Source organism: Salvelinus fontinalis, chromosome 4 (genome assembly GCF_029448725.1).
Source record: "Salvelinus fontinalis isolate EN_2023a chromosome 4, ASM2944872v1, whole genome shotgun sequence".
Taxonomy (NCBI): Eukaryota; Metazoa; Chordata; class Actinopteri; order Salmoniformes; family Salmonidae; genus Salvelinus; species Salvelinus fontinalis.
In genome coordinates, this window is record NC_074668.1 from 77,006,488 (window position 1) to 77,030,648 (window position 24,161).

General features: G+C 41.6%; 2 protein-coding genes across 7 annotated transcripts in view; both read left to right on the top strand.

Moving 5' to 3' along the window:
• LOC129854446 (carbohydrate sulfotransferase 8-like) overlaps positions 1-3,836 on the top strand; it is a 225,004-nt gene extending 221,168 nt beyond the window's left edge. Inside the window, exons 5-6 of the mRNA XM_055921492.1 lie at positions 21-446; positions 640-3,836. Coding sequence (XP_055777467.1) covers positions 21-446; positions 640-1,326 — 1,113 coding nt within the window. The 3' untranslated portion in view covers positions 1,327-3,836. The remainder of the gene's footprint in view (positions 1-20; positions 447-639) is intronic.
• Positions 3,837-16,241: 12,405 nt separating this feature from the next.
• Positions 16,242-24,161, top strand: part of LOC129854448 (BTB/POZ domain-containing protein kctd15) — a 31,586-nt gene continuing 23,666 nt past the window's right edge. The window contains exons 1-4 of one of the 6 annotated variants that reach the window (XM_055921494.1): positions 16,694-17,299; positions 17,482-17,648; positions 19,009-19,068; positions 20,293-20,468. In XM_055921494.1, coding sequence (XP_055777469.1) covers positions 17,637-17,648; positions 19,009-19,068; positions 20,293-20,468 — 248 coding nt within the window. In that variant the 5' untranslated portion in view covers positions 16,694-17,299; positions 17,482-17,636. The other 5 variants (XM_055921495.1, XM_055921499.1, XM_055921498.1 and 2 more) reach the window with 5 other exon arrangements.

Below are 24,161 nucleotides of genomic sequence, written 5' to 3' on the forward strand. Positions count from 1 at the left end.
GTGTTATCTTTGTCCATCAGGCGCTGTGTACTCAGGACAGTGAGGGTGTGAGATTCAGCCCAGGCCAGGACCAGAGACTGGCTGTGGAAGGCCCCATCCCCCCCATGCAGTTCCCTGCCTTCCAATGGACTAGACATTCAGCCACCCCTGGCTCTAGGGAACAGGACATTGGCTCCCTGCGCGTCACCAAGCGCCACAGGAAACTACTGAAAACCAGCCCTGTGGTCTCTAACAACTCACACAACTCCTCCTCGTCCTCCTCGGGTTCCCCGGACTCTCCTGAGGAGAGCTGGCAGTGGCACAGACTGTCCCACATCCAGGAAGCTCGGCGGAGGCTGATGAAGGAGGTCTGTGCCAAGTACAAGAGCAGCATCTCCAGGACCATCACACCTCACCACGTGTCCCGGATCTATGTGGAGGACAAGTACAAGCTGCTGTACTGCGAGGTGGCCTATTGATGATCTGATTATTGCATATTGATTATTGGACTTCTGAATATTGCTGTTATATACTGCTATCTATATTTATACAACTTATTGATTATTGATGTGTTTTTTTCATTATGACTGTGACGCTGGCTGCAATGTTTTAACAAACCAATTAATAAAGTATTTTTTAAATCTAATCTTATTTCTTTAGGTGCCCAAGGCGGGCTGCTCCAATTGGAAGAGGATCCTCATGGTGCTGTCTGGCCTGGCGTCGTCCACCCACGAGATCAAACATGACGCCGTCCACTACGGCAACCACCTCAAGAGGCTGGACAGCTTCGACCGCCAGGGCATCACGCAGCGCCTGGAGACCTACACCAAAGTCCTGTTTGTCCGCGAACCCCTGGAGAGGCTGGTGTCCGCATTCAGGGACAAGTTTGAGAACCCCAACACCTACTATCATCCTGTATTCGGGAAGCCCATCATCTCCAAGTACAGGGTAAACGCCTCCAAGGTGGCCCTCAGGACAGGCAGCGGAGTGACCTTCCAGGAGTTCATGCAGTATCTGTTGGATGTGCACAGGCCTGTGGGCATGGACATTCACTGGGAGCCTACCAGCCAGCTGTGCAGCCCCTGTCTGCTGGACTACAACTTCATCGGCAAGTTTGAGACCATGGAGGAGGAGGCTAATTTCTTACTACGTAGAACTGGTGCCCCGCATAACCTCACCTTCCCCAGGTTTAAAGACAGGAACCCCAAGGCTGAGAGGACTTCAACTCATTTAACCCATCGCTACTTTGCACAGCTCAGCACTTCAGAGAGACAGAGAGCTTATGACTTTTATTACATGGACTACCTTATGTTTAACTACTCCAAACCTTTTAAAGATTTGTATTGATTGACTCTCTAATCTCTGTTTGAGTCCTCAAATCTCCCCTGGCTTTAAGTGGAGGAGCGCACCATAAAAATGACTTCCTTTTACAAGTATTACTAGAAGATCATCACATGAAAACAATGTCTCGGTCAGGCATGTCAATGTGGTCCTGTATTAAATACCGGTGGCTAACTGCAAAACATCGAACTCACAAACAATTTATCACTGCACACTCAGTGACGTGAAAAGACAGTTCAATGCTTTAAAATGTGTTACGTGAAGTGGTACCCACCTATCATTCTTTGCACTTAGTGTAGCAAATTCCTTAAAATTCTCCAAAAACATATTGACTCAGACTGAGCATTAGTCTGCCACACTACTGCTGGAGAGTGTGTCTGGAAAGTCTTATAGGGCAGCATCCCCCTTAAGTATTCCTAAGTACTACTTTACCACACCATCCCACTACCCTTTAGAATAAACATCCTCATCACTGTCATCAAGGCTTTTTCTGACACTAATATTTAAAAACTGTACAAAGGGCATTCAGATGACTATATATATTTTTCTATGTATTTCTATAATGGATATATTCACTGCTTCTTTGTGGGGATTTTCATTTCTGATATCACTGATTGTTATTTCAGTAATTATATGGTGAGTGTGTGTAGAGAATATCTGGCTATATTTAGGCCTCTTGTGTCCCCCTGTACATCAGACCCTGTAAAACACGTGTCAAACTCATTCCATGAGGGCCAAGTGTCTGCAGGTTTTTGTTCCTCCCTTGTACTTGACTGATCAATGAAGGTCATTTATTAGTTAGGAACTCCCCTCACCTGGTTGTCTAGGTCTTAATTCGACACAAATATAAAAGAAATAACAAAAACCAGAATACAGTCGACCCTCCATGGAATGAGTTTGACACCCCTGTTGTAAAACATGCTGGTTAACACATGGACACGTAGAAATTCCACTCCAATCTTTCCCCAATTACCCAATATGCCCCTGCAGTGTTAGAGAGAGCAGAACACTGACACCATCTCTTATACTGACACTGACAGAGTCACAAAGCAGCTTATCCTACCTGTGTGTGTGTGTGTGTGTGTGTGTGTGTGTGTGTGTGTGTGTGTGTGTGTGTGTGTGTGTGTGTGTGTGTGTGTGTGTGTGTGTGTGTGTGTGTGTGTGTGTGTGTGTGTGTGTGTGTGTGTGTGTGTGTGTGTGTGTGTGTGCGTGTAACAGAGAGCGAGACGTGTGTGAGAGAGAACAACTGGAGCAGCTGCTATGATCTCTTTTCATGGCTCTGAGGAGGAGTAAGCCCTGGCCCACAGCCCAGACACACTCAGACCTGCTACCGTAGGTCCCACACAAGACAGACAACTGTGAGGACAGCTTTACGATGAGATCTCTCAACAGGGTAACAATTTACACAACCCATAATAACACAATCTACTGTCCCACAAACTGTACAGGCAATGGGTTGTAGGATCTGTGTGAGAAAGCTAATGTTCAGAGAAGCCAGCAATTGGAGCAGTATTTCAAAATATCCTCTTTTACCTCCTGTGAACAACACTGATTTATAGCTCCACAGTAGAGTACCACAGCTATTCTGCACAGTGGGAAGGCAGGGAGAGGCAAGCACACTTGGGGCCAATCAAACACAGTTTCCTGGATAAGTCAGAAATATGATTCATCCCTGGCTGCTAGAACGCTGGGTTGAGTGGCTTTGTGAAATCCGTCTGTAACACAGTGTTACAGTGTAACAGAAAGAAACTCAATTGCATATGCTGTTGTGTTGTGAAGTGTATACAGGTCATATTATCAACTTGTCCCTGAAACGTGGTTGCTGCTTTTAACTGAATAGGCTTCTAACAAGTAGAATGATCCTCATATTCAATTGTGTTCTGCTCTGCAGCTCTAGTCAGAATGAATACCCCAGACAAGCCAGGGGGGTGTCTAAAAGGATACAGCACAGGGGGAGATGCCTTTCTCTATGTGACCAATTACAAAGAAATGCAGATTATTTGAATTATATATAGACACTATATTGAGATTTTAATATATTTTTTAAGAAGAAACAGAAAGAGATTACATATTTATGATGGCAAATATTATAGGATTATGTCAATGTAGTGTGTTGGGTTTTGCAGTTCCAAAATCTATATGTTGTTTAGATGGTGGTCTGATTCTATGTAGTTAGCCAGACTCTGTTCCGAAGCTAAATAGCATACTATAGGCATTACTTTAACCTACAAAATGCTCCCTCACTCACCAACCCTGTTCTATGGGGTTTCTTGGAAATGTAAGTATGTGGGTCTATGGGTGCAACACAGATATATCAAAACTATTTATGGTAACAAGTGAATGTATACCTGTTTTATCGTTGGTGCAAAAGTGTATAAATACCTGTACATGGTCTGGAACCCTTTGCCTTATTTTACACTGCCAATCAAAAGGTGTATTTCAGGAAGACATTCTGCAGGTGGTTGGTTTCTGTCTGCTGAGTGTCTACTAATAAACTGTCTTTGGCATTTTCACAATGCTGCTTCTTTTTCATGCTTAACACTCTCAACAAACCATTAAAGTGTTATTGTCTCCAACAGTTTCCGCATGTGGAAACAGTCAAAAAGACACTTTTTCAGGTAAGAAGACACACTCAAACCAAAGTTGTGCACCCCTGGTTTACGTATACTCTTTATTTTGTCTCTCCAAAATATACTTATTTCAACATCCGTTGGAAGTATACTCAATTCATAGGCGAGGAAAGAAGGCCTAGATACTCTTTCCCAGTCCACAAGAAATGTTATCTTGAAGGCTCCTGTGAATGTAATCAAGCCCGGACTACTGCATTTGGGGCCCTTGGGCCATCGACTTCCTTTTGTAGCACTTTTACATATTCTGCCATGGGGTTCTGAGAAAATGTTCAGTTTTAAAGCAAATTTCAAGCTTTTCTACACATTTTGCAATGAGTCTAAGATTACATTTTTCTGTTTTAAAGATAATTTCCTAAAATTTTGCACATTTTGCTTAGTTTTTTAGTGGAGCCGAGTGGTGGATGAATATGTCAACTCAAATTGATCAATATGTAGAGTGGAGAGAATTTTAATAAACGCTGTAGGCTGATTTCCACAACAGCCTTCTTTATTAGTCATGAGAACAGTCAGGAAGTTTAAAATTCTGTTTAAATCCATTCAGAAAACAAAGGCCATCCATCTACCTCATTAGTGGGAGAAATCTCTTGACATGCAGTGGAGAGAACTTCTATATTCTTTCAGCTCCAGGCTACAGAAAACAAGGAATACAAGAAGACTGCTGAAGTGAAAACAGAAGACAACTTCTCAACTCATCAACATTGTACTGTGTTAGATATAAAAAATAATCATGATTTGAATTTCAATAATAATTATATTTTCTACTAATGTCATTTAAGCCCACAGCTAAACATTCTAATTCTGCCTGTGATGTACACTTTAACATGGCTGAAGATAATTGTGGCAATGTTTCTGCTGTGAAGAAATAACACAGCTCTCTGTTGGTGAGCGTAAACACTTTTTTTTTTTTTTTTTTTTTTTTTTTTCTTTTTTTTAAATTTATCCCATTTTCTCCCCAATTTTCGTGGTATCCAATCGCTAGTAATTACTACCTTGTCTCATCGCTACAACTCCCGTACGGGCTCGGGAGAGACGAAGGTCGAAAGCCATGCGTCCTCCGAAGCACAACCCAACCAGCCGTACTGCTTCTTAACACAGCGCGCCTCCAACCCGGAAGCCAGCCGCACCAATGTGTCGGAGGAAACACCGTGTACCTGGCCCCCTTGGCTGGCGCGCACTGCGCCCGGCCCGCCACAGGAGTCGCTGGAGCGCGATGAGACAAGGATATCCCTACCGGCCAAACCCTCCCTACCCCGGACGACGCTATGCCAATTGTGCGTCGCCCCACGGACCTCCCGGTCGCGGCCGGCTGCGACAGAGCCTGGGCGCGAACCCAGAGACTCTGGTGGCGCAGTTAGCACTGCGATGCAGTGCCCTAGACCACTGCGCCACCCGGGAGGCCGCGTAAACACTTTTGCACGCACACATACACACACACACAAATGTGCTCGCGCGCACACACACACACAAATAAATGATTGACACTGTGATGGCATGACAACCTGAATCAGATCAACGGGTTGGCCCACTCTCCCATTCATTACCATAACAAATTTGCTGCTTTGCTTTCACTTCTCAATTCAGCGGGTTGCATTCCAGAGACATCTATCTAAATAATATTTAATCAAAGGTTGATGATGTGGGTGAGCTCATCTGATTCATATGCATGCCAGAGTCATTTTCTCACTTCACATGAATTTCTTGTTTATTTTGACAATGTGCTGGAACACACCCAAGACGCACCCTCTGCATTGAACTATTTGGGAGTAAAGCTCATTAAAATGATTTGCTAGGGGTCTATTAATAACTGTTTGATTCCAAGCAAAACGAAACATAAGAGATGATGCTTTTTCTATTGAAAATCCACAGAACACATCATTATTGTGGACATATCCTTAAACACTCGGCTTTAAGACGTCATCTCATGTGGTTAACTGGCTCATCCACCAACAAGCTGTTGAGCCTGGATACAGGCCTGGTTCAGCATTTGGCAGGATGGCAAGGCTGTGTCTGGCCATTGTCTGAATAGATATTTATTCCAAGGTTAAAATCTTTGGTAACACTTTAGTTGAAGGGCACCTACAGAAGGACGTCATAACATATTCAAAAGCCATACATAAACACTTTCATGTACTTATGAAATATATTTGTATAATTTTATGTTAATTTCTATGGCACATACACCAACGGCCACATTATTGCACTATTCCCTGTTATTGGACAAATCCAACATGAACACAAGGTGGCAGCACATGATCTGAAACAAATGGCAAGATGTGAAAATTCTACTGAACAAAGAAATATTGCATACTGGACAGTAGTATCCAGTGCTTCAATAGAACATGATGTAACCACAGTGTGAGTTCATACACATGCCATGTATAATAAAATTGCCACTTGTTTCAGCATATAATTCAAAAGTTGTCACGGCTGTTGTCAGAGCTCAGATTTGAAAGCAAAACATCCGTAAAATCGACTGCAACACTTTTAATTAAGCTATATGCTGTCATTGACATGAATTATGCAACAGCTTTAATGAACTTGTATCAATACACACAGGATCTATAATTAAGCTAGTCACGCAAGCTGGTGGGTGGGCATAGAGTCGTTCTCTAACCTTCAGGCTATAGCTATCTCTCTACAGAGGCGATAAAGCTTGTTTGGATCGCTGCAACATTTGGGTGATAAAAGATACTCCTGTGTGTCTGTTACTATCTAAGGAACAGAAGTATTCCCCTCATGAAGACATTATGCACATGTTTTTAATGTAGAAGTACATTTAGGCTGTGTGGAACATCTGTGCAGTGATGAGGATGGACAGGAGTAAGTCTTTTCTGAGGAGACGGTTTAGAGAGGGAGAGGAGTGGGGAGGAGAGACAGGGAAAGGACAAAGATAATATATTGACATTTGGTAGATGGAGTAAACAGTTAGTACATGTTTAGTACAGGTAAATGACAAAATTAAGAAAACACTTGAGTAAATGAGGGATACAAAGTATATTGAATGCAGGTGCTTCCACACAGGTGTAGTTCCTGAGTTAATTATTAAGAAATGATGCTTAGGGTCATGTATAAAAATACTGGGCAGGCCATAATTTTGGCTGCCATGGCCATGGCCCCATAGGATCAGCAGGCATAAGGATGACAATGCCCCATCCACAGGGCACGAGTGGTCACTGAATGGTTTGATCGGAATGAAAATGATGTAAACCATATGCCATGGTCGTTTCAGTCACCAGATCTCAACCCAATTGAACACTTATGAAAGATTCTGGAGCGGCGCCTGAGACAGCGTTTTCTACCACCATCAACAAAACACCAAATGATGGAATTTCTCGTGGAAGAATGGTGTCGCATCCCTCCAATAGAACTCCACACACTAAGTAGAATCTATATCAAGGTGCATTGAAGCTGTTCTGGCTCGTGGTGGCCCAACGCCCTATTAGGACACTTTATGTTGGTGTTTCCTTTATTTTGGCAGACACATGTATCTCGTTCTATATATCTGACAGACATACACTAGGATTGGCTCATATAACCACTAGTCCTTGGTTGTAATTTATACATTCCATTAACAACCCTTCAGTTCATAAAGGCATGTTTAGTGATGCTTGTCACATTGATGATGAAAAAAGTGTGTCTCCTTTTTGTCTCATGAAGCAAAATCATATTTCATGCTTCATGCATGTATGTATTTGAATGTCTATTTCAAATATCATGTGACTCTTATGAGGGTAGAATTAATAGAACTACTCAGACAGGATTGCCCTAGTCTATAGGTGCAGAGGTTGGCTAGCTTCTGTAAAGAATTAGTCTATGGTGTATAATGTTCTCCATTTGACACCTCCTCACCTCCAGGCACAGCCAACAAACAGGTACAGATATAGAATCTTAATTTGAGACAGTTTGCTACAGCAGGAAAATAATCCGGAAACAGGAAATGTGAATTATTATGTGGATTCTAATTAAGGGACATTTTTTGGGGGGGGTTGAAACATTTGTAGGGGTTGCTACATTTTTAAAGTGGAAATTACAATCTTTAGAAGCCTTTTTAAGTTTGTGCAAGAAAATTCTCAACAACAATTTCTCAGTGATAAAAATGAAGATCCTACATCTGTAGTTATACTATAGCACAATGCAGAAATCAGCAGGGTTCCTTTACCAATTGAAAAAAAGTCTCCCTAGATTTTAATCATCGCAGATCAGAGTTGTCTTATGTGTTCTAAAGTACTCAAACTGCAGTCTGAATAACACCTACAGCACACTAACAAGGTTGAAATACTTTGTTTTATTCAGGCTATTTTTCTTGCCCGTGGCTCACAGCATCATTATCTCACACACCTAAAAAGCCCTGCATCTATTTCCCTCTATGCCTTCCTCTACTGCTCCTTTCAAGGAGAGAGAGACATACCGAGCACAGCATTCAGTGAATCATTTCCATTCTCTGACACCTTCCTTCCTAGCTGTCTATCTCCTCCATCAAGTAGAATGAGGAATGAGAGTGACAGAGAGACACCTGGCCCTGAACAACTGAACGACTGCTGACATAGAGAGGATGGGAAAGAGAGGAAAAAGAGTGAGGGGCCCGCATCGCACTGCCTGATGGGATAGAATCGCACGCGGAGGCAACAAACTACATGGGACTATCAGTTATAGTGACAGGGCAGGCGGTGGCGTTCTACTAGCAGGCCGGGGGATAGGCCCAGAGCAGAGCCCGTCCCGCCCAGGATGGATGGGCCTTTCTGGTGGGACTAAATTAATACTGGGGAGTCTAGTCTAGTGAATTGCTTTTGGAACAATGTCCTCCTGAGGAGCTAATCAGACAGGAGTTACCAGAGAGTGCCTGTGGGGTTAGGGCTCTGTGTATCAGGGTTGCCTGGGAGAGAGAGAGCAGGTGCACCACCACAGAAACAGGAACTCATTCTAGGGCAGGAGATAGGAGCTCTTGTCTCGTCCTCTTGGTCACGATGGTACAGTCTTAGACCACTATATATAGACTCTTTACAATATAGAATAACTAAATGTTTCTGATGTATTCACGAATGGCAATTAAAGGCTGGTACTTTTACAGGCTGTAAACTTAGATAGTAAACTGATACACCACAAGTAACTTATTGAGGTATCTGAGGACCCTTATAGAAGTATTCACATTTCAAATGTGCCTCAAAATTATGTGGTTATATTTTCCGCGAAACTAAAGAAAAAAACATATTTACTTTAATACCCACTATCAAAGTCCAGTCCAGTCCAGTCCACTGGCTACTGAAACCTCTTCTATTCTAATGTGAACTGACAGAAGTAGAAGAACTGGATGTATTTCTGAGTTAGGACCTGACAGGATGAGGTCAGAGCTGAAACAGAGTGGATAACAAACCTGATACCATACATGACTGAGTCGTTAAGATGTGTAAGCGAACACACTGTATGGTTGCTCACAATGGAAACCTGGCGTAACTAATGGCTACTTAACGCAAAGTGTTACTGAAAGAAATCTATGACCACAGGGTGGGGAAGAGAGTGAATGCGCCCCGGCCGGCTAGCGTTCCTTTCAGCCTGACATCAGGCCAGTGCGGCGCAGTGGAGAGGCTTGCCTTGCTGCCCTGAGAGAGAAGAGTGCCTCTGGCCAAGTGTCTGTATCACTGCAAACACATTCACAGTGTGATTCACTGCTCAAAGGAGACACATCACAGACTCACAGGCTCATGAAAACACATACCATATTCTATTGTAACTGAGTTATACTGTAGTGTTGAGAATGCTACTGATGGTTTTGGAGCAGCCATTCTCTTTGTTTACCAAAATTGATATTGAGGATTTCCTAATGATAATATATGACTAATAATAACCACTCACTAATGACTTAGGGTCTAAAATGCCTTATCCTGCTCCTTGTAACAAAGGCAAACACAAAGACTATGATGATATACAGTAGTACTATGTAATATTCTATATGAGGATGAAACAAAAACAAAAACATGATGATTTGTTGCACGTTCAGTGTGCAAAACTGTTTTTTCCATGGGAAGTTAGTGGGATTGCATGTTGTGACCATCAAATGTAATCAGCTAGCAGCTCTAGTCCCTATCAGCCAGCTTGCTGCACAGCACAGAGCTCTCTCTCTTCTCGCCTCGGGCAACGGCCACACTCGCACCCTTCCCCCCTCCTGTGTCTGTCTGTCTCTCTCTCTCACCAGGCTCCAGAGACCCCCCCCCCCACTGCCCCGGGGCCCTGGGCTCCCACAGTGTCAGGGAGGCTTGAGTGTTGACAAAGCAGCTGGCCTTCAGAAGACACATCAAACCCAGGCCCTGGTTGCGGTTAGGGGCTGAACACTCAACAAAAGGACTCCAAGTTTCAGTCCTAGGCCATTACTAGCCCCAACAACAGAACTATACACCCACAGACAGAGAGAAAGCAGAAAGGCCCTCAAGGGGACATAATATATTATATTCCCTGTTCGAAACAGGATCCCTGACTGCTGTATGAACTCAAAACACATCCCATACATTGTGAATATTCAGAAGATGGCAGTGGAGTGATGGATTATCATAAATGTAAAGCATAAGTCGAGGTTAGGGGGTTGGTATCATTTTAACACATGCATCCTAATGACAATTCTGGGTCCCCCTAATGCTGGTTTTCTCCCCCTAGGCAACATTAACCAGCACCTTACATGTGATCTATATTAGATATGACTGGAAGCATCACACTGTTCACATTGTTACTGTGAATAAAATAGTGGACACCAGCCAGTTACAAAGGAGAAAAGTGTATTTTTCTTATATTGGTCCCTTCATCTTCAAAAAAATTATTGATCACGTCCCACAATTAGGAATTGAAGAGAATAGTTCTCTTAGTAGACTATCATGTTTTTACTCTGTTAGTAGTAGTATACAGTGCATTCTGAAAGTATTCAGACCACTTCCCCTTTTCCACATTTTGTTACGTTACAGCCTTATTCTAACATGGATTAAATAGTTTTTTCCCCTCATCCATCTACACACAATACCCTATAATGACAAAGCAAAAACTGGTTTTTAGAAAGATTTGCAAATGTATATATTATTTTATTTTAAATACCTTATTTACATAAGTATTCAGACCCTTTGACATGAGACTCGAAATTGAGCTCAGGTGCATCCTGTTTCCATTGACCATCCTTGAGATGTTTCTACAACTTGATTGGAGTCCATCTGTCGTAAATTCAATTGATTTTTACATGATGTGGAAAGGCACACACCTGTCTATATAAAGTCACACAGTTGACAGTGCATGTCAGAGCAAAAACCAAGTCATGAGGTTGAAGGAATTGTCCATAGAGCTCCGAGACAGGATTGTGTCGAGGCAGAGATCTGTTGAAGGGTACCAAAACATTTCTGCAGCATTGAAGGTCCCCAAGAACACAGTGGCCTCCATCATTCTTAAATGGAAGAAGTTTGAAACCACCAAGACTCTTCCTAGACCTGGCCGCCCGGCCAAACTGAGCAATCGGGGGAGAAGGTCCTTGGTCAGGGATGTGACCAAGAACCCGATTGTCACTCTGACAGAGCTCCAGAGTACCTCTGTGAAGACGGGAGAACGTTCCAGAAGGACAATCATCTCTGCAGCACTCCACCAATCAGGCCATTATGGTAGAGTGGCCAGACGGAAGCCACTTCTCAGTAAAAGGCACATGACAGCCCGCTTGGAGTTTGCCTAAAGCCACCTAAAGGACTCTTAGACCATGATAAGCAAGATTCTCTGGTCTGATGAAACAAAGATTGAACTCTTTGGCCTGAATGTAAAGCGTCACGTCTGGAAGAAACCTTACACCATCGCTATGGTGAAGCATGGTGGTGGCAGCATAACGAGGTGGGGATGTTTTTCAGTGGCAGGGACTGGGAGACTAGTCAGGATCAAGGGAAAGATGAACAGAGCAATGTACAGAGATATTCTTGATGAAAACCTGCTCCAGAGTGTTCAAGACCTCAGACTGGGGCGAAGTTTCACCTTCCAACAAGACAATGACCCTAAGCACACAGCCAAGACAATGACCCTAAGCACACAGCCAAGACAATGACCCTAAGCACACAGCCAAGACAATGACCCTAAGCACACAGCCAAGACAATGACCCTAAGCACACAGCCAACACAATTTTTTTTTTTTTTTTTTTTTTTTTTTACCGTTATTTTACCAGGTAAGTTGAATGAGAACACGTTCTCATTTGCAGCAACGACCTGGGGAATAGTTACAGGGGAGAGGAGGGGGATGAATGAGCCAATTGTAAACTGGGGATTATTAGGTGACCATGATGGTTTGAGGGCCAGATTGGGAATTTAGCCAGGACACCGGGGTTAACACCCCTACTCTTACAATAAGTGCCATGGGATCTTTAATGACCTCAGAGAGTCAGGACACCCGTTTAACGTCCCATCCGAAAGACGGCACCCTACACAGGGCAGTGTCCCCAATCACTGCCCTGGGGCATTGGGATATTTTTTAGACCAGAGGAAAGAGTGCCTCCTACTGGCCCTCCAACACCACTTCCAGCAGCATCTGGTCTCCCATCCAGGGCCTGACCAGGACCAACCCTGCTTAGCTTCAGAAGCAAGCCAGTAGTGGTATGCAGGGTGGTATGCTGCTGGCTGTGACAATGACCCTAAGCACACAGCCAAGACAATGACCCTAAGCACACAGCCAAGACAACGAAGAAGTGACTTCAGGACAACTCTCTGAATGTCTTTGAGTGGCCTAGCCAGAGCCCGGACTTGATCTCGATCGAACATCTCTAGAGAGACCTGAAAATAGCTGTGCAGCGACGCTCCCCATCCCACCTGATAGAGCTTGAGAGGATCTGCAGAGAAGAATGGGAGAAAATCTCCAAATACAGGTGTGCCAAGCTTGTAGCGTCATACCCAAGAAGACTTGAGGCTGTAATCGCTGCCAAAGGTGCTTCAACAAAGTACTGAGAAAAGGATCTGAACAACTTTGTTAATGCAATATTTCAGTTAGATTTTTGTTGATAAATTTGCCAAAATGTATAAAAAACTGTTTTTGAGGGGGAAAAATATTCAGTACATTTTAGAATAAGGATGTAACATAACAAAATGTGGAAAAGGTGATGTGGTCTGCTTACTTTCTGAATGCAACGTAGATCTGTCATTTAAAAAGATGAGAAAAAAAGATGAGAGATTTAACTGAAGCACTGAACATTTTCCTCTGCGATTAGGGTCTTATAGACAACCACATGATGGCACTAGAAATAATTCTTTATCAAGAGTTAAATTGAAAATATTCTCCAAATAATGTTAAAATAGAAATATGGTAAAAACCAAAACAAGAATAGCTGAATAGCTAGGGTTAGGGTTGGGGTTAGGGTTAGGGTTAGAGTTGGGGTTGGGGTTAGGGTTGGGGTTTGGGTTAGGGTTAGGGTTGGGGTTGGGGTTAGGGTTAGGGTTAGGGTTGGGGTTAGGGTTAGGGTTGGGGTTAGGGATAGGTTAGGGTTAGGGTAAAGTCCAATCTATGTCAGAAATGTTATTGGCATTTTTCAAGGCAATAAATTGCATGTTGCATTTTTGATCCAACCCAAGTAAATGCTGTTTAGTCTGCGGAACTAAGTTGACATTCAACAGCTGCATCAGACTAGGATAAAGTACCAGCCCTCGTTCTGCACTTTTCCCAACTTAATTGCCAACATTTAGGACTTGGGGGGAATCACTCTGTGCCTGTTAAAAGGTGTCTCTATCTGTCTATATGCAACACAATTCCACAAATTCTATGAATAAACTGGTACCTCTCATGCTGTCTTTGAAATGATGAACAATGAGTGTCGCTGCTGCACCTCAGACACATGCCAACATCAAGCAGAATGTCAAATGACTGAGAAATGGAACAATTGACAGGAGCGAGACTCCTTAAAGCCTGCATATTACTAAAAGCAAGTTCTGGATGTTCTTTTAAAACTCCGCCACACTTGCCAGGGGAAACAGAGGAGTGTCGAGAAGGGGTGCAATACTCGGGTTAGGTTACAGTTGTGAAGAGTAAGCAGGCATTTAGATAAGGTGAGTACGACTGCAAACTGTTTCCTCTTCAGTGTTTCATACAGTTACAGGGTTCACTCCATGAACCTCATTAAAGCATAAAGGAACAGAACAATTCGGTAACCAACTTTTTTTTTAAACACTTCAATTCAAAATGTGTGATTTATGGTCAGGCTGAATATTCTAATGCATTACTTTGACAACGTTTCAAAGATCCCAGCAGGTAGTATTATGTTGCACCTCTCAGGCCATTACTGGAGCAGAAAAGCAATTGAGCAGAGTGGTGAACAGATTAGTGACTTGTGTTATACCGATGATCCAGGTTTACCCTGCCTGTTAAATTTGTGTTGTAACTCAGGTGATGTCCATACAGAGTGTGTATGAGCCAAAGGGGAGAAGTGTCACAGTATAGCAGACTGGGTTTGGCACCTTGACTGAGAACTGAAGACTTCCATATATTTCTAGACTTTAGCTCAACAGGTTAATATGGTCTTGAGTACCACCAACAAATATGTAAACCGTTTTCTCAATGTCCCTCTAAGATTTCGAATACTATTTCCCTAATGCAGACGCACATTAAACATCTGAAATAATGGAATGGCCTTTACAATATGTTTCCTGGTGCACTGTAGACAATATTGAAATGTCATCCAATCAAACATAATGCTTATACAATGCTGAGTGCAGAGGATAACAAATTGGATGGATGTTGTAATTCCTGTGCACCCATGCCCCACATCACATCATACAAATGGATCTCCCAAGAGCAAAGTCTCACATACAGTTTGTACAGACCAGAACCAAAAAGCATTCCAATTACTGCGTGTCAAAAATACACATAAACACTGTATCAAATTAATATTGTTATGGGTCTAGGAAATCATACAAGGTATATGTATAACCCTTTACAAAAAGGACAACATGCTGGATAATAGAATAGCACAATATTGTAGTCCTCAACATGTCGATTTGGGAATCACTATTAGTGACACCTGGTTTAAACCTCCAGGCTCTTATTATTCTCAACGGGTCATGAATGAATGCATACAGCACATTAACATAGGATCTCTCCAACAGGCCTAGCACATCCTGACTCATTCTTTCTTTCTCTGTTTTCCTGGTGTTAGTACACTGCACTCAGAATCTATCGTGCAGAATACATTCACAATATTGTCTCTGGCACTGTAATAATAGTCATTTGTTTTTGTGTAATTGTAGGCTACTTTCATTTCACTGAATACCTGAAGTGTGTAGGCTTTCGAAGGGAATACAATTTAATTTGATCAAAAGGAAGATTATGTTTGTGTCTGACACATTGCAAATATGAGTGTTACAGTATCTCACTAAGTGGTCAAGTGGTGTGATATTTTTCATTCAAGGTTGGACTTATATAAACTGAATAAATAACCTCATTTTGATTCGTTTATAGACTCACTTACAATATTTTGACATTGTTATTGGTGTGTGAACTCCAAATACTCATTCATCTACTATTCTAGTGGTCAAGAGGGCCATATATGAGTCCTGTATTAAGTCTACACTACATGCAAATCTTCAAACTGACCTACTTCTTCTTTTCACATCAGAAAATCTGCTAAAATCCATAAATGAAGGAAATTAACTGATGGGGCCCAGGGCAACTTTGTAAGCTATTTAAATCTTTAAATTTACACCATCCCTGCATACTTCCTGTAATTGAACAAAATGCAGGGTTGTTACTTTAATGAGAAAAAAATCCTGTCTTCTTGCCTCCAATTTGTACTCCTGAAGACAACAAATGCATGCCAGAGGGCAAGTTTATCTTGCCCTGTTAGGGGGGGCTGCTTCCTAAGGCAGCTCTGATTTCTATCCAATTCTTATAGCCGTTCGTTTGGCGCGCCAATCACCAGACATGAACCTGGTAACCACCTCCTCTACGAGACGCGTTTTAATTCGATCAATCAATTAAATTGGAGCACAAAAGGCAACTCTCATTGCAATCGAATTCACCTTATTATTGTATTCCTTCACTATTCTTTTTTTCTTTGGACCAATAATCATTTCCCACACTGGTTGGCGCCAAATATCAAGAAACCAAATAGCTGAGCGCGGTGGAGAGCCTTGATTCGACAGTAGGCCTACGGTAATTACCGTGTTCAATGCATCAATTATTCACAGTTATTTACACGCAAATAAACAAACACGCAAATAAATAAATAATCACAAGTCTATGTGAGCACCTGCACAGGAAGGAGGCAGAGCAAATAGATATCACTTTGACTTACACAGGTGCCTTTCAGCCTACTATAATAGGGATGCAACGCTGATATACATTTTTGGGGGCATTGTGGCGTTTTATATAACAAAATAAAACATTTGCCCGACATTTAACATAAAGTATCTTTAGGTAAATTAGTAAAATCCTCTAGCTGGGCTGGCAGTCTGCTTCGCTGTTTGCATAGGAAATTGTCACTGCAGACATCTCCATCTAGCCCTGTGCTATAATTGAAATGGCGCGTTTAGCTGGAGGCAGGTTGTGAGGGCGCTTTCTGCAATAGCAGAATGCATGTCGATAGACGTCATTTGGTTTTAATGGCCTACAGGACATTTGGTGTTACTACTGGAGACATTAGTGGAGAAGGGACAGGGGAAAATCGCCGCATGAAAAGTATCCAAGGAAATCTACATATTATTATTTTATTGACACTTTGTCAACAAGTTACTAGTGTGCCTTTATAATAGCTGTAAGTACACGACTAGCGAAGCGTGCCCTGTTTTACTTATTTAACTGGAGAATGGAAATGTATGCCTAGCTGGAAATGCCTGGGGAAATTTTACATCAGACGAAATGACAATGATTAAAATCTGCTTTTTTCCTGCTCTAAATATATTGAGCGACGTGACACTTGCTTGATACTGAATAGCACTTAACCGTTACCCCCTGCACAACAGAACGTTAAACCGTTACAGGGGCTGGTCTATTTATATGTTTTACCGGAAAATACGAAAAACCTAACATTAATTATTATATCTGGTCATAGACATCATTTTTGTAAAAGGGAGAGAGTATCACTTTTTCGTTTTTAAAATCTGACTGGGTGCGAGTAGAGATAATTGTAGCCTAATTCTTGCCCCAGAGGCGTTTGGGCAGCCCGGAGCGAGAATTCTTTTTTAGCGCTGCTCTGTTATTTAGAGACAGGATTATTGGCTTTCTTCTCATAACAGACCGGCAGTTTCATTTAAGCAAAAAGACACTCAAAAAGCTAAAATACGAAGCAGGATTTGACCGACTCAATTTTTAAGTATATACCAATAAGAACCGAAAAGGGAAAGGAGAGATCTCTTCTATGTATAAGGTAAGAACGCTGCTTTGCTTCTTCCTGTGTCGCTTTTGTGGAAAGAGCTTGGTCTGAGCAAGTCAGCCAGTATCAGCTATAGATAGATGTTTAAAGCCACAGTGACCCTTCTTTTTAATCAATGTAGCTTTCACTGGTAGATTCACATGCTTTAGAACAGTTTGTGGATACTGTGTTGGCAGTGTCGTTCCAAAGGAGCCGATTCTACTTGAGGAATGCTTGGGTCAGCTATTGGATGGCACTCTAGTTCTACGAAACTCGGGGCATGTGAAAAAGGGGAACGCAGTCATCAGCTGGGACTGATAGATACTGGAACGGATTCCTTCGGACTCCTACGATGTTTGAAACGGTATGACTAAATTCATATTAAGATACGGCATTTCCTCATGGTATGATAGCCTACAGTATCAGCGAACAAACTATACTCAACACCAGGTAATTTGGAATAACTTCACTTGTAGTAGGGCTATGTTTTGTCCAGTCTGGGAAAGGTGTGAATGTATGTCTAGGCTGTAGTCTTTCCCTTGTTGTCTATTGATGCTGTTGGCATATTTACGCATTCATTTTACGCATTGTTCGCTTTTGAATCAAACGTCTCTGAATCATAATTTCATGATGGTAGAAATGAGTAAGACGCCATATTGTGCATCTGGTAGAAGTAGGCTATCCGTGCGCATCAATGTAAACTGTTCAAGAGGGCAAAAGTGGATACTCTATGGATCTCTGCGACTGTGCATGTTCTTTTTGGCAATTTTATTTTATAACAATTACGCACATTCTGATCTTTACTTTGTACAATTGTCAAATATTTTTCTTTGGTACACTATTGCCCATAGTGAAAATCAACTCTTGCGAACGTTTCAAACCGGCTTATTGGCTAGAGTTACTACAGCTGGAATGTTGGTCAATAGGAAACTATTATAACACAAAGTCAGGGAACAGACGTCAGTTGATCTCATTCAAACGAGTCAATGGTAATAGTTCCGGTATTTGTCTTTTTTATGTGAAAACTCTTGTGAGACTATAGGGGCATCGAGTTTCTTGGCTTATAGCCTTTTAATAATGATCATCTTTACCCCCATGTTGATCATATAATAACAATATGCTTTCCAATATTTCACGTTACCCTCCACTTCGTCAACTCCTCCCATCTTAACCCTGTGTGTGTGTGTGTGTTTGTGTGTGTGTGTGTGTGTGTGTGTGTGTGTGTGTGTGTGTGTGTGTGTGTGTGTGTGTGTGTGTGTGTGTGTGTGTGTGTGTGTGTGTGTGTGTGTGTGTGTGTGTGTGTGTGTGTCATATCTGGTATATATTCCCCCAACAATATTATCGGTATTGGTTACTGTGGCCCATGGCTAAATGAAGAGGTGGGATAGCCTCATACGCCAAAAACTTCTTAAGTCTTTTGAAGTTTTTCTTTCACTGGGGCCTGAAATGTATCATCCAGCGTGCGTATTAAATGATCATTATTCCTGAAGGCTTGGTGGTGTACACAGCGAGGCGGGCAACACCCTGGAAAATTCTGTAGTCTTCAACAACACTTTGTGCCCCAGGGCATCTCGCCCGGAGCAAAGGGCTGAGTGAGCCCTAACAACTGTCTTCTGTTTACCTTTTATGGTTAAAATTCAAAGCTTAGTAAATGTGCTCATGCTTGGAAGAACAAGTTGATGAAATGCCTTTCTTTCAAGTTATAATAATTTAGTTTATTCCAGCGACCCGCCATTTTTGCAGACATGATGGATATATATTTTTTCATGAAACCACATCCTAATGTAAGTTGCTTGACATTTTCTAACTATATTTGTTTCCAATTAAACTGACTCTGATATTAATTAAACGTTTGTGAGTTGAGATGTTGAGATTTAAATGAGAGGCCTGTGCGTAATTTGCGCAAAATGCAAAGTAAATTCCCATAGGAAAACATGTAATTTTGATCAATCTTGATTAAATTCGATTGTGGTAATTGGTTGTACGCAAACTTGAGGAACTATGATCCCCAACACCCACACGTCTGTTTAATAGCCTACATCATTGTTTAACCCAACTCTGACGCGCTGTATCCATGCGCCTCGGACTGCACTGTGGCCTGAAGCACGCCAACCCAGTGTATGCTACCTGGATGTTACGAATGGGGTGTTACGAAGGGGCCCTGGAATAGTTTGGGAGCGATTCAACGGATAGTTGACATTCATGAAGTGGTCATATGTTTCTCATGCCTTCCATCCAACATCCCCAATATTCACACCAGCCTGAGGACTTGCATCCTTTCTCGGTTGAACATGTGGCAAAAGCGTGCCCACGTTTCTAAAAGGTCATTGGAGGATTCCGAGCAATTAATTAAAACTCCTGACCTTGTACATTTACATTAATTTTCATGACAGATATTATAGAGTTATTAAGTAGTTTGTCTTCACATCTTGGTTGGTCCTTTTATGTTTTATTGTGTTAGATACATATAATTCCCCTTGACTCCTATGATATGAGATGCTATTTTTGATGCACCAGTAACTTTTTTATTACATTTACATGAATAGGACATTATTGTGTGGGGGTAAAATAAAGAAACAACACAACAGTCTTGTAAGGGGTGAATGTTTTCATATGTCTGGTTCAGGAACAGAGTTCATCGAGAACAAATGCCCTGGATTCCGTATTCTCAGATTGGTGGTTGGTGTGTCTGGGCATATCACGTCTAACACATAACACGACCTTTAATTAGAATATTGCAGTTTGTTTTATTCCCCTAGAGGCTGACACCTAGCATTCCTCTTTCTGGAGCCATAATAATCATCCTCCTATCCTGCCCTCCGGGGTTGAATGAAAAGATGCAAACATACTTCATTAGAACGGTGGCAATAATTTGTAGCTAAATATGCGAGCAGACAGACATGGAAGTGATCTGATAAGGATCAGGGTCGCACTGGTGGATGATGCAGACTTTCTGGAGACCGGAGTCATTTATGATGTCTATGGCTTTTCCATTTACTTGTTTTCAGGAAGGAAGAAGCATGTCACGACTGTCTTTGACCCGGTCCCCGGTATCTCCTATGTCCACACAAGGAATCCCTCTACCGGCTCAACTGACAAAGTCGAATGCTCCGGTTCACATTGACGTCGGGGGACACATGTATACTAGTAGCCTGGCTACTCTCACCAAATACCCAGACTCAAGGTAAGGAATCGGATATTCTCATTCAATAAGTGAAATGTGTTTGTCTCGTTTATTATCCACAGTGCCAAGATGTGCCACCCAAGGTGCTTTTGTTGTAGGATTCATTTTTAACATTTTTAATATAGGAGTGTAGCCTACTGATACATGTTGTACTTGAAATTGTCTCCCACCATAAACTTAAAAAAGTAATTGTGCTCAGTAACACTTTTGATAGGACATGATGCTCCAAACCCCTCATTACAAGTTTTTGATATCAGTGATATACTTGATTGCTTTAATGATTGTTTCTCTCTAGTTTGATATTGTATATTGGATTGCCTAACCTCCATATGGCCTCATTTGAATTGTATTTGATTATAACATGTTTATAACACATGGAAATGTGTTAATTGCAGTTGCTGACTTTAATTCACTGAAATGATGCTACAGGTTTATGCACTTGAATTGTACATTATGGAGAGGGAAAATGTCAGCTGTTATTTCCCCATTATTGTAACAAAATCAATTTATCTAAAACCATCTCTAATCCATGTCCAAATGACTTGCAACTAAAACGAGCCATGCAACTTTATAGTAAAGCTAATAGTTTATGCTGAAGTTAGTTCATGCTTTCTATAGAAATGACCCCTTATGTTATATATTCCATGCTCTAGTCAATTGCTATTAATTGAAGCCAGAGTTTCAGCTAAGCCAAGGTAAACATACATCAGTTTGTAGGAAAATCTAAGGAAATGCTGAGAGGAAAAGTATCAACATAAGCCGTGGATATTCACACAGCTCTGACAGGAAATCACTGTCAACTACTTTGTTTTCTATGTCCATGAACGAGCATGATTTATCTTGTTGTGAGAAAATCTCCATGCCTATAATAGGCCATTGTTTATCCTTGGTATCATTATGTCATGTCTGTCCTTGCTATAAGCTGTGTGTTTGGTTCATTTAAGAGGGTTGGACAGCAAGACAGGACAAGACACTGCAGGTACACAATACCTGAGTGAATGTTTTTGTTATTACTAGCATTATGTGCATATTACCCACCGTTTTAGGACATTAGAATTAGAATTTCAGTAAATCAATAGTTTATATATTTGGATGACTTTCCAGATGTTCAAATACAGGTTGTTTCATATACACTCACTGCACAGCCACACATATACCCGGATGTACATTATGCTAATTATACCGTGTTATGTTACACTTATGTCTATACTGTTTATCATGTAACTTTTACACCACCATGTACCTCACACAGTGGCGGTCGGTGCCGTTTAAGACGAGGGAGGAAGTTTTTTTTATGAGCCTGGCCTTATTTCTATTACAACATATTGGATGACTGCCATTCATATTCCATTCACCCAATTCAATGTAACAGCTATAGGTTTAGGCTACAACATGATACTCAAATTTTCCCTATACCAATCATGAGGTTGCTACAACAGCCTATGAATGAAAGTTTATAACGTTGGTGCACGCAGGTCGAGAGAGAAATTTGAGGCGACAGACAGTGAAACATGGACAGACAATGACCCTGTCAATACATCTAGCTGATCTAGGGTGTAATCATTAGTCCAACAGTTGCAAACAAGAGTTTCTGTTGGACAAATTCAGGTATGTTTATCCCCGTTTCGTTTTTCAACGGAATCCTCAGAATGAATACACCTCTGATCATGTGTGAACAGTTCACTTTCATAGCAGGCAGATTGTATTCCTTCTCACATCGATGCACACTCCTCCTCTTACCTTTTCCCTTCGCTTGTGGACTTCAATGCACAACACATCGGCTGTATGTGACCAGGCAACAAAAAAACTTACCAAACCATATCATAACCGCTACACACAGCCTGCATTGTTGAAATTCTTTTTTATGAAATTCACTAAGGATGATGGCCCTTCCCTTCCTCCTCTGAGGAGCCTTCACTGACCTCACATAATGATATTGCATAATGATGTTACACATTGCATATACATTATACACAAGGGTGAAAAGCCATACAAATGTAACAAACATGCTGTATAGTAGGGCGCTCAGTAGCAGTGCTTTTACACTAAGAGTAATGACAGGATACCACTGTGTATGTGAGAGCCAGTTCTCTCGTTCTCTCGTTCTCTCTCTCTCTCTCTCTCTCTCTCTCTCTCTCTCTCTCTCTCTCTCTCTCTCTCTCTCTCTCTCTCTCTCTCTCTCTCTCTCTCTCTCTCTCTCTCTCTCTCTCTCTCTCTGCCTCCTCAGTGTTCCACACAGTCTGCCTCGGGGGTGCACTTTCCTCTGGAGCCAATGGAGGAGGAGCCCTTTTGTGTGAATTAGGATAATGGCTGACAGAAAGCAAAACAATTACACTGCAATAGCCAGACTTATATGCAGTCTTTTTAGAGGACATCCGGTGTGGTGTGCATGGAGGAGTCTAGTCCTAGTCCGCCATCCATGATCCACTGAAACTTGACAATTAAAGAACAAGGTTCAAAGAATTGTAAGTTGATGATTACTTTTAATAGATTGCTGCGTTAATAATGCAGAGTTCGTAGAGAAACTTAGTCTAGTAACTAATGTCTGGAAATTCATCTTCCTCTGTACAGACTGCATTAAGGGACAGGGGTCATCAAACATTGATACCCGCTCTGGGGAGTTCACAGTTAAGGAGATAAGCTTCAGAGCTCCATTCTACTGAGGCTGAGGAAAGTAAATGAGAAGAATATTACACAGACAAGGAAACTATTTTGAAATGACCCTTGACACAAGTTATTACTTACAATTTCTCTTGTTTCCATTAGCTATGAGGGATGGCATATAATATAGCTTAAAAACAAAATAAAAAAATCACCTTGGGTATTCAAACCAGCAACCTTTCAGTTACTGGCCCAACGCTCTAACTACTAAGCTACATGCAGCCATCACTGGTAATGTCTACTATGCCAGGGGTCCCAAACATTTTCACTTATGCCCCCCTTCCTACATTTGGGACCCCACAAATGTATTTTTCTATGGGCACAAGCACTGTTCATGACACAAACTGTTCACACTCCTCTTGTTGGTGGAGAGAACATTTGGCCGTTATGAACCACATTTTCTTGCAATTCTACACATTTTGCCATGTCTCATGTGTATTCATGTCATATTTGAGTGACTCAAACATCACAAGAAAATCTATGGGCAAACAAATCTAGCTAACAAACTTTAGCTGACATGGGCTAGTTGATCTGGACATTTCTGACAAGTTATAAATAGCTCTCTAAGGTATGCAATGACTGACATGACAAGAGGAATACTGATGATGCATGATTGCACCTTGTGCATTCTACAATTTTCTTTTTTTTTGAAGGGGGTGGACCCCCACAGTTTGGAAACCACTGTACTGTGCTACTATACCACTTGTTCTACTTTCACTCAATATACCACTCTCCAAACGCACTCTACTTTCACTCAATATACCACTCTCCAAACGTACTATTACTCCCCTTTATGAATGTCTTTTACACATGAACAACATTATTCATTAAAGTTTGAAATAGTCAAGAGTTCAGTAATATTTGAACCTTCAGTTTTAATCTCTGTGTACACTTGACAATGGACTTCCCTACCCAGTTGTAAATCTATTCACAGAGCCAGTGTACGCCCTTGAAGTTGGGTTTGATACATTCATCCAAACACACTCTCTGGGCATTTGTTTTCACAGACATATGTAAGATGTCCTGCAATGT